The 11,018-nt window shown below is 40.7% G+C and overlaps 1 protein-coding gene across 9 annotated transcripts; it reads left to right on the plus strand.

Moving 5' to 3' along the window:
- LOC118364252 (prenylated Rab acceptor protein 1-like) lies at window positions 1-10,415 on the plus strand. Of its 9 annotated transcripts, XR_004821544.2 has the most exons (8): window positions 2-158; window positions 659-809; window positions 1,275-1,298; window positions 1,420-1,665; window positions 1,863-1,960; window positions 7,823-7,924; window positions 8,777-8,901; window positions 9,290-10,415. XR_004821544.2 is itself a non-coding variant. In XM_035745638.2 (7 exons), exons 2-7 carry the CDS (start codon window positions 736-738, stop codon window positions 9,379-9,381), a joined length of 636 nt encoding a protein of 211 aa, XP_035601531.1. In that variant the 5' UTR covers window positions 1-158; window positions 715-735; the 3' UTR covers window positions 9,382-10,415. The 9 variants fall into 9 exon arrangements, 8 of the variants coding, with proteins under 8 accessions (XP_035601531.1, XP_035601535.1, XP_035601533.1 ...); XM_035745638.2 differs by lacking the exon at window positions 8,777-8,901 and having other exon boundaries at window positions 1-158; window positions 715-809; XM_035745642.2 differs by lacking the exon at window positions 8,777-8,901 and having other exon boundaries at window positions 1-158; window positions 715-809; window positions 1,453-1,665.
- The last annotated feature ends 603 nt before the right edge of the window (window positions 10,416-11,018 follow it).

Below are 11,018 nucleotides of genomic sequence, written 5' to 3' on the forward strand. Positions count from 1 at the left end.
TTTAATTTGAAAGCCATTATTTATTTCTTTACCGGAAGTTAGACCCAGCGTCCAATTTCGTTCCACGGCACATCCGCTGAGCAACAGCACAGCACAGCAGAAGTACATTTTTGTGTTTTTTGTATTTCTGAGCACAGCAGTAAACATTTTAATAAACTGTGAGTATGCCTTCAAAAATGTGATTTATGTAACTATTTTGTTTGTAGCTATTCGTTTTCATATGCAATGATAGAATAGTGGCTAAACGTAGCAATAATTGACATGAAGGAATGGTCATGTGGCTGTTGTTAAGGCTTCTTCGGCAGGAATCGTTATTTACTATTTAAAAAATGTAAAAAAGCGAGATATTCAAGGTTTCGAGTAATGACAGTGAACAACGTGTGTGTTAGCTACTTTCTGTGTTTCAGTTATTTATATTCTAACGTTAGCTAACTAAACGATGTGGCAATTGAACTGTCTGTGGGCAAGCCCATCAACGATGACAAACATTTTCCATTCCGTAACCCCAGACTCTCCCTACAGTCTCTAGGTTTTTCACTGTGCATTATTCATTGGTTACAACAATTCAAAGTGTAGTTTTGCATTGTGTGAGAGGATTTGTTATCACTTGTGAAACAGTGCCATTAACCCTTTCTGTCACTGCCGTGTTGTATTTTAGCCTACGTCTTTCCTACATCGGCATCAGTTACTCTAATGACATCTGGTGTCCCAAAGGGTGAGAACTGCCTTGTAGACATGGACTCCAAGGCAGGGGATCTCTTCAGTGCTGAGCCAGCCGACGCTGCTGGATCCGGAGGTGTCGTGGGAAAGTGTGTGCTGCTGTTTTTCTAGCTCTATCTGTTAGTTCATCTGTCTAGTACATGGCTTGCCAATCCTGTTCCTGGAGAGCTACCCCCCCTGTTTTTGCTCAAACCCCAGTTGTAGCTAACCTGATTCAGCTTGTCAACCAGCTACGTATTAGAGTCCGGTGAGCTAGATTAGACTGAACCTACAGGACGGGTCTCCAGGAACAGGTTTGGAGAGCCCTGCTCTGGTGCCAGCGGTCTGTAAACCTGGTCCTGGAGAGCTACAGGGTGTGCAGGCTTTTGTTCCAGCCCAGCACTACCACATCCTGAATCAACTTGATGAGTTGTAGCACTATGTATCCCTCTGGGATCATGGTTGGTGACGGGTTCCGGTCCAAATTCATTTTATTTACTGTCATTCTTCTGTGGCTATTATTGTGTCTGTAGGACAATTGTGATCTGAATTTGTCTCATTCTTTCTTAATCTAGCCTACCACTAAAGGAACTAGATGGGTCAGTTTGTCCTTTCCTTGTATTATGCCTGGCTATGATGTGTTGTTGTTCATTCTGTCCACCATCAGTCTCTTGAATTGATGCTATAAAATTATTCCATCTCCCCATACCTCCTGTTTAGTTTACCACCCTGGCTTTCTGCCTTGCCTCACAGGCTGTGGCTGCCCAAAGGCCTCTCGGCCAGTGTGGCCAAGGAGTGGTTTGATCGTCGCCGTGCGTCAATCCGTCCCTGGGCTGGTTTCGTGGATCATAGGAAGTTCACCAAGCCCCGCAACTTTGGTGAACTGTGCCAGAGGGTGGTGCGCAATTTTGACACCTACAACAGCAACTACACCTTCATCTTCCTCGGCCTCATCCTCTACTGCATGTAAGAGCTGTGGGACAGGAGTTTAAAGACACTGTGGTATTCAGTGAATATTAAAACACAGTACTTACATATTGCATCTAGACAGACTGTGGTCAGCAGCCTATTTTATTTTCAAATTCAAAATCTCCGTGGTTCGAATAGGCTGAGATCTAAGAATAACTCTTTTCCCTCTTCCAATCTCCCCCTCTTTTCCTCAGTGTCAGCTCTCCCATGCTGCTGGTTGCTTTGGCAGTGTTTGTTGGTGCCTTCTACATCATCCACCTCAAGTCCCTGGAGTCTAAACTGGTCGTCTTTGGTGAGTAAAGCAGTCATGATCTGTGAATTTGTATTAGGATATTGAGTTTGAATGTAATATTTTGGAATATGTAATTGTATTCTTGTATTTCATGATTTGACACTGAATTGAATGAATATTGCGTTGTTTTATTTAATTGAACCTTCAAATTCAATATTTATATATTCAGTTTCAATATGGCAGATATTGCATTCATTGTCTATGCATCTAGTTCAAACTAATCAAGTTGATCAACGTTTCATATATTCAACTTCTCAGATGCATTCACACCTGCATTGTTTGCTGTTTGGGGTTTTAGGCTGGGTTTCTGTACAGCACTTTGAGATATCAGCTGATGTACGAAGGGCTATATAAATAAATTTGATTTGATTTGATTCAGATTCAGTTCAGTAAATTCAGATTCAAAAACCGAGACCAACATCCTGGTACTTTGCCAGCCAGGAAAAGTAGAGGAAAGAATCAAATGCTCTCTGTGGTAAACAGAAACTTCTGCCGGTTTCTGAAGCCAATGTGGCATGTTGAATTTATTTTCTTCCTCTGAATTTGGCTCTAGCATCTGAACCGTTTTAGCTGTAACCTATTATGACCCCATTCCTGATAGGTTAGGCTCTCTGAAACATGGACGTGCCTTCTGTTCCCATCTATGATGCCGCGCGCAGGACACGTTAGAAGGGAATGTCACAAAAATTTGACCCCCATAAGAATATAGTTGAATAGCCTGGTTAAAGCCCTTCCAAGGAAAGCTTTTCCACTCCCTATTTAATCTAGCTGTTGTGACTGACTGGGTTTGAACCAGGCCTCCTGCATGTAACAAGACTGTTAGCCCACTTAGCTAAAGCCCATAGGGGTGAGTTTATCATGTTTTCAAGTCTCCAGCAAGGTTACTCAAAAGAGCCTGGTTCATCGAACCACCCAGGTTACATTTAACACCACTTTGACCTCATACTGAGATCACAGCACCAATAAACAGTGCATTCGGAAAGTATTCAGACCCCTTGACCTTTTCCACATTTTGTTACATTACAGCTTTACAGGTGCACCCTGTTTCAATCAATTTTAAAAACATGAAGGATTATAAATGGAATTCAATTGATCAATTGGACATGATTTAGAAAGGCACACACCTGTCTATATAAAGTTCCACAGTTGACAGTGCATGTCAGAGGAGAAGAACAAGCCATGAGGTCGAAGGCACAGATCTGGGGAAGGGTACCATATAACTTCTGCAGCATTGAAGGTCCCCAAAAACACAGTGGCCTCTATCATTCTTAAATGGAAGAAGTTTGGAACCACCAATACTCTTCCTAGAGCTGGCTGCCCAGCCAAACTGAGCTATCGGGAGAGATGGGCCTTGACCAGGGAGGTGACCAAGAACCCGATTGTCACTCTGACAGAGCTCCAGAGTTCAATGACCCTAAGCACAGCCAAGACAACGCAGGAATGGCTTCGGGGACAAGTCCCCAAGTCCCTAGTGGTCCTTCTGTGGCTCAGTTGGTAGAGCATGGCGCTTGTAACGCCAGGGTAGTGGGTTCGATTCCCGGGACCACCCATACGTAGAATGTATGCACACATGACTGTAAGTCGCTTTGGATAAAAGCGTCAGCTAAATGGCATATATTATTATATATTAATGTCCTTGAGTGACCCAGCCAGAGCCTGGACTTGAACCCGATCAGACATCTGTAGATAAGAATGGGAGAAACTCCAAGCTTGTAGCAAGAAGACTCGAGACTGTAATCACTGCCAAAGGTGCTTCAACAAAGTACTGAGTAAAGGGTCTGAATACTTATTTCATTTTTTATTTTTCACGGAAATTGTTTTTGCTTTGTCATTTCGGGGTATTGTGTGTAGATTGATCAGGAACATAAACAATTATTTCAGAATAAGGCTATAACATAACAAAATGTGGATAAAGTCAAGGGGTCTGAATATTTTCTGAATGCATTGTAACTGGGTTTGAAATCAGGCCTACTGCACAACAACAACAATTTCAGTGGCAAACAGAAGCAGATGGATCTGTGCAGCCTATTTAATGAGAGTGCAACAGAGTTGGTTTGGGGATCCATGCATGTGATGCGCAACCTTGTCTGAGACCCGAAGACGTGCTTGTTTGACTGATGGGGTTCTAACCCAGGTCTCCTGTGTGCCAGACTATGCAACTCTCAGACAACTCTCGACTTGTTTTCGTTAATTTGAGTCACACAGGACCCGCACATTAGTTTGTTGAGCTGTGTATGTTTTGGTCATACAAAGCCATATCCATCACAACATTACATTTGTGCATGTTAGAGTGCCACTATTAGGTCAAATATATAATTCCCTTTCAGTAAAAAATAAATGACATGTATTGTCAGCCTGTTGTCATGCAAATGACTTACGGTCTCAATGTAACGGACCGTTAATGAACAGAAACACGCTGAGCATCTCCAGGCCTCCATGCATACAAGCCGCTGAGGTGCGCCTTTAGAACATCTACATTTTTAAAGTCAAATAAATACATTTTAATATACACCATCACAATAAATCCATTATTTATTTCAGTCAGGTCTTAAGAAACATTTACAACACGTTTCTTCTGAAGAAGAGCATAATGTGAGTTGGCCTACTCTATGTCATCTGGCCATGCCTCATGCCATAGTAAGAGGAATATAATGAGAATATAGTTGAACTCAGCTGAATAAAATAGACAGGGTATTTTACCCATTCCAGAGCGAGTGCGCGTGAGAAGTGGCTATGTTGAGCATAAAAGTGAACCTTTGAAAAGGGGTTTTAGGTCTATGTTTAGAGTTATTTGGCAACTTTAGTTGTGACCGATACAAACCTTGGAATGTCTTAGAAATCAAAACACATATGGGCTCCATGATGCGAATATAGGCTATTGATCTTTCGAGAAAGTCGCAAAGAAAGCTTGTGCTCTGTTCCTTGCCTCAGGCTGCCACAGTTGTTCTCTCATCAAGTAATCATATTTTCACCCATCAGACTATTCGCAATTTAATAGTGTGTTTACTAATATTTAAAATGTATATTTAGAATGGCACATTATCACATGGGCAGGGGGAGGGGGAGAAAAACATGTAATCTGTATGCACTCGAATAGCGAATGGATGCTGCGCGCTTTCCCGCCGGTCCGTTTTTCAGTGGTGCCTGGTAGGCTACTTCGGTTTTATAGCGGAGCTGTGCTTAATATGAACTGCTGAGAAATACATAGAGGAACACCTTTTACGCATCAACCACTGTTTGAGAAGCATGCTCTCGTTGCGCGACAGATGCTATTCCTCCCGAACTCTGTATGTCATGGGCTCTCCAACCTTGTTACTGCAGCTACCCAGTGCTTAATTTGGGAAACCCAAGTGGAATCTGTTTGGGAACATCGATAATAACATGTTTTCGCAATGGAACATGTATTTCACGAAACTGTTGACAGCCCCTCTGCACCCTCGAGAAATAAAGGAGAGAGTAGATGGAAACGCATGGTGGTGAGATATTCTGTAGTTTAAGGTAATGTGCCGACCCAATTATTTATGAAAATATCAAATAAATCCCTATTACTAGGCTATTCAAAATCCAATACAAATTCACTATAATTGCAGTCTACCTGTATGGCTCCTGTACAGTCAATGAACCAACATAATCTCCTAGGGCTATACATTCTCTCCCAGACTCATGGATAGACATTTTGGAGTGTAGCACTCAAAGGCTTGAACAATTACAGTTGAAGTCAGAAGTTTAAATACACCTTAGCCAAATACATTTAAACTCAGTATCTCACAATTCCTGACATTTAATCCGAGTAAAAAATCCCTGTTTTAAGTCAGTTAGTATCACCACTTTATTTTAAGAATGTGAAATATCAGAATAATAGTAGAGATATACATTTCAGCTTTTATTTCTTTCATCACATTCCCAGTGGGTCAGACGTTTACATGCACTCAATTAGTATTTGGTAACATTGCCTTTCAATTGTTTTTAACTTGGGTCAAACACTTCGGGTTGCCTTCCCACAATAAGTTGGCTGAATTTTGGCACATTCCTCCTGACAGAGCTGGTGTAACTGAGTCAGGTTTGTTGGCCTCCTTGCCCACACATGCTTTTTCAGTTCTGCCCACAAACTTTCTATAGGGTTGAGGTCAGGGCTTTGTGATGGCCACTCTAATACCTTGACTTTGTTGTCCTTAAGCCATTTTGCCACAACTTTGGAAGTATGCTTGGGGTCATTGTCCATTTGGAAGACCCATTTGCGACCAAGCTTTAACTTCCTGACTGATGTCTTGAGATGTTGCTTCATTATGTCCACATAATTTTCCATCCTCATGATGCCATCTATTTTGTGAAGTGCACCAGTACCTCCTGCAGCAAAGCACCCCCACAACATGCCACCCTTGTGCTTCACGGTTGGGATGTTGTTCTTTGGGTTGCAAGCCTCCCCCTTTTTCCTCCAAACATAACAATGGTCATTATGGCCAAACAGTTCTATTTTTGTTTCATCAGACCAGAGTACATTTCTCCAAAATGTATGATCTTTGTCCCCATGTGCAGTTGTAAACCGTAGTCTGGCTTTTTTATGGTGGTTTTGGAGCAGTGGCTTCCTTGCTGAGCGGCCTTTCAGGTTATGTCGATATAGGTCTCGTTTTACTGTGGATATAGATACTTACGTTCCAAAAACTTTTTTTTAAACGCGTTTCCTCCAGCATCTTCACAAGGTCCTTCGCTGTTGTTCTGGGATTGATTTGCACTTTTCGCACCAAAGTACATTCATCTATAGGAGACAGAACGCGTCTCCTTCCTGAGTGGTATGATGGCTGCGTGGTCCCATGGTGTTTATACTTGCATACTATTGTTTGTACAGATGAGCGTGGTACCTTTAGGCATTTGGAAATTGCTCCCAAGGATGAACCAGACTTTTGGAGGTTTTTTTCTGAGGTCTTGGCTGATTTCTTTTGATTTTCCCATGATGTCAAGCAAAGAGGCACTGAGTTTGAAGGCAAGCCTTGAAATGCATCCACAGGTACACCTCCAATTGACTCAAATTATGTCTATTAGCCTATCAGAAGTTTCTAAAGCCATGTCATCGTTTTCTGGAATTTTCCAAGCTGTTTACAGTCACAGTCAACTTAGTGTATGTAATCTTCTGACCCACTGGAATTGTGATACAGTGAGTTACAAGTGAAATAATCTGTTTGTAAACAATTGTTGGAAAAATGACTTATGTCATGCACAAAGTAGATGTGCTGACTGACTTGCCAAAACTATAGTTTGTTAAAAATACATTTGTTCAGTGGCTGTAAAACGAGTTTTAATGACTCCAACCTAAGTGTATTTAAACTTCCTACGCATAAGCTCTAATATGCATATGGGTGTTTTGAATTAATCATCGCTTTAGAAGCGCTGTCCATTTTGTTGTGTTAGTCTTTGAAACATTATCCACAATGACCATCTTTTACACTCGGTTTCAACCTGCTGTTAAACCTTTTATAATAGCTTATAGCCAAAATGGTTCAATTGCTAGTGCCAAATTCATAGGAAGGAAATAAATTCAACATGTCACAATGGCTTCTGTTTACCACAGAGATATACAGACAATGAATGCAATATCTACCATATTGAAACTTAATATTTAAATATTGAATTTCAATATTCAATTCAATTGAAAAGTAATTTTAAAACCGAATGCAATGTTTATTCAATTCAGATTATTTTAAACAAATTATAAATTGAAAAATCCAAAATTCAAATTCAGTATCCTAATACAAATTCAACATTTATGGAATTTAAATGTAATTTCTGTTGGCACTGAAATCAATCCATCATTTGGGTGTAGGGTGACTTGTATTTGAAATCTGAGTGATTTTATTTTGCCCACAGGAAAAGAGGTGACCGGACCTCACCAATTGGGTCTGGCTGGGGCGGTCTCTTTACCTGTGTTCTGGTTGGCTGGTGCAGGAGCTGCAGTGTTTTGGGTCCTGGGTAAGTTACAACCCCATCTCACTCTTTACTTTGCACATCAGACCTGGGATAAATGTAGGCATAGTTCTAGATATGCATTATGGAATGTATTTCAAATGAATCTTTCTTTGAAGGAGACAAATTATTAGGGATGTAACATTCACGGATTTGCATGGCAGCCAAACCGATCCTAATGTAGCTTACATCAGTCAAAAAGAGTCACTAACATGTTTTGCTCATATTACATACTTTCTACCTTCCGAAGGTACCTCATATTTTGTGACAAATGACACATCCTCCCCTTCATTGTCGGACTAAGCATGTAACTGTTTTGACAGCAGTGGAGGCTGCTGAGGGGAGGACTCATATAATGTCTGGAACGGAGCAAGTGGAATGGCATCAAATTAATTGAAACCATGTGTTTGGTGTACTTGATACCATTCCGCTCCAGCCATTACCACGAACCCGTCCTCCCCAATTAAGGTGCCACCAACCTCCTGTGGTTGACAGTCATTGATTTACAAGTAATTTTGTATGCAAACAACACCAAGAATTCTCAGTAGCCTAGTCAAACTGCGCACTGTGCCCAGCTTTGTTTGCTGACCAACGGGAGGTAGGCGGCCTGTACCTGATCTTGCACATCTGCGGGCATCTTCAGTATTCAAATACTACAATGGCTTGCGTGATATTAGGCTTTATATCAGTTGAGTGACAACTCTCGTCTGTCTTTACCTGCTGAACGGAGCTTTACCATAGATTTGACTTTGATTGTTCACGTTCACCATCAGCAATAGTTTTGGTCGTTTTGCTTTAAACAGTCAGTGTATATGGTCTTTTTTTTTTTTTTTTTTTTTTTTTTTTTTACATGTATAGGGTGAAGTTGATCGTTTCATAACGAGGAATCACTTTTGCGAGGCACACTGTGGAGAAAAGAAGAATGAATGCCTTCCAAACGGTCAAAACCATTCGACTTTGAGATGGGGGTGATATCCAAAGTTGTGCGTATACACTGAGTATACAAAACATTAAGAACAGCTGCTCTTTCCATGAATTAGACTGATCAGGGGAATCCAGGTGAAGGCTATGATCCCTTATTGATGTCATTTGTTAAATCCACTTCAATCAGTGTAGATGGGTTAAAGAAGGATTTTTGAGCCTTGCGACAATTGAGGCATGGATATTACTTTTTACGACACCACTAGAATTTGCGTCCTTAAATTCCCGCCATGGAAAATTGTAAAATGATAGCGATATAGTGCTAAGATGAACCGTTGTGTTTGGTTTCTCAAAATGGAGCCCTAAATGTATGACCTAGGCTTTTACTCTCCTTTTCCCCCAGCCTCTCCTATCTCTTCCATTTGATTGACTGTCTCTCATCTCACTCAGGAGCGACGATGTTTGTGATTGGCTCTCACGCTGCCTTCCGAGAGCTGGAGGGAGGATCGGAAATGGAGGAGCTCTTCGTGGAGCCTGTGTGAAGGCATAGCGATAGAGGGATCTTTATATCTGTGCCATTATAGCATCTGTGAGCATTGGCAGTGCCATTGAGGCTACAACTATTAGGGAATCCCCACACGGGTGATTACTTTAAAATGGCAGAAGCATGGTGGAAGCCCTCAATGGTGCTGCCCATGCTAAAGCAGCCTTTTGGCCACTAGAGGCCTCTATCTTTCTCTGTGTGAACCCTCAACACTCACCTTTGACCTTTCATAATATAACACAGAATGCACCTTCTCTTGCCTCTGAAGTGATTTGCTGTTACTGACCCTCTACAACTCTTTTAAAACCACAATAATACTCGATTTAGACATATATATGGATTGACTGTCATACACACAGAGTGACTGAGATGTTCATATACCTCAGCTCATACTTCATACTGTATGTCTTTTCCAAATGTGACTGATACCTCTCGATTTGTGTTTAATACACATTTCTTCCCGTGAAGTATCAGTCAGCCCTTTGTTTAATGCCTCTGTACCTTCTGTTTAATGTTACCTTGTGGATATCTAATAATAAATCATGTCAACTCAAGACCTGAAATGTTAAAAAGAGCTTTAACATCGCATTAAAAATAAAAACAACTATATAGCTGATGTTTAATTAGTCCACAATGAGCACATGAGCAACTGGATGAGGCAAGTGGCATCAAATTGCCAACGCTTCTCTGACTGGGGAAGAAGTGCCATTTGCAGCTTTACAATGTATTTATCCAACTAGGAGAAATGGTTCTTTTAGACAAATTGCATTTATTTTAAAGCAATGCTTAGTGGATATCCCAGATACCTAATGGTGATAAAGCATCATGTTTAAATCCTACTGTTAGTTGTATGCAGGCATGTGGTGCAGTGTTGTTGGGTCATTTTTCATAATTGATTAGCTCTGCTTTATTACTTTGAGAATTTAAATGTCAATATTATTATTTTTTAATATATGTCATACTTGTCATGCTATTTTTTTAAACATTTTTTTAATGACAATTGGGAAGTGCAATAAACAATCCTACCCGTAAGATATTGTATTGCGTCTGATTGTGAGTGTGTTTGTGTGAGGACTCAAGTCCAAGCATGAATTCTAAAATATTTGGGTCCCTTTTCCACATATTTATTTGTGGTGATTTAAAACATTACATTAAAGGGTATTAAAGGTTGTGTGTATATTCTGTATATACAGTAAACAGTGGGGCAAGAAAGTATTTAGTCAGCCACCAATTGTGCAAGTTCTCCCACTTAAAAAGATGAGAGAGAGGTCTGTAATTTTCAGCATAGGTACACTTCAACTATGACAGACAAAATGAGAGAAAGAAAATCTAGAATATCACATTGTAGGATTTTTAATGAATTTATTTGCAAATTATGGTGGAAAATAAGTATTTGGTCACCTACAAACAAGCAAGATTTCTGGCTCTCACAGACCTGTAACTTCTTTAAGAGGCTCCTCTGTCCTCCACTCGTTACCTGTATTAATGGCACCTGTTTGAAGTTGTTATCGTATAAAAGACACCTGTCCACAACCTCAGTCACACTCCACACTCCACTATGGCCAAGACCAAAGAGCTGTCAAAGGACACCAGAAACAAAATTGTAGACCTGCGCTAGGCTGGGAAGACTGAATA

This window comes from Oncorhynchus keta, chromosome 31 (genome assembly GCF_023373465.1).
Source record: "Oncorhynchus keta strain PuntledgeMale-10-30-2019 chromosome 31, Oket_V2, whole genome shotgun sequence".
In the NCBI taxonomy this organism is placed as follows: domain Eukaryota; kingdom Metazoa; phylum Chordata; class Actinopteri; order Salmoniformes; family Salmonidae; genus Oncorhynchus; species Oncorhynchus keta.

Coding starts and splice junctions, on each gene's coding strand:
- LOC118364252 (XM_035745635.1), top strand. CDS start 694: ATGACATCTGGTGTCCCAAAGGGTGAGAACTGCCTTGTAGACATGGAC. Junction 1,666..1,862: donor GGCCTCATCCTCTACTGCAT/GTAAGAGCTGTG, acceptor TCTTTTCCTCAG/TGTCAGCTCTCCCATGCTGC. Junction 1,961..7,822: donor GTCTAAACTGGTCGTCTTTG/GTGAGTAAAGCA, acceptor TTTTGCCCACAG/GAAAAGAGGTGACCGGACCT.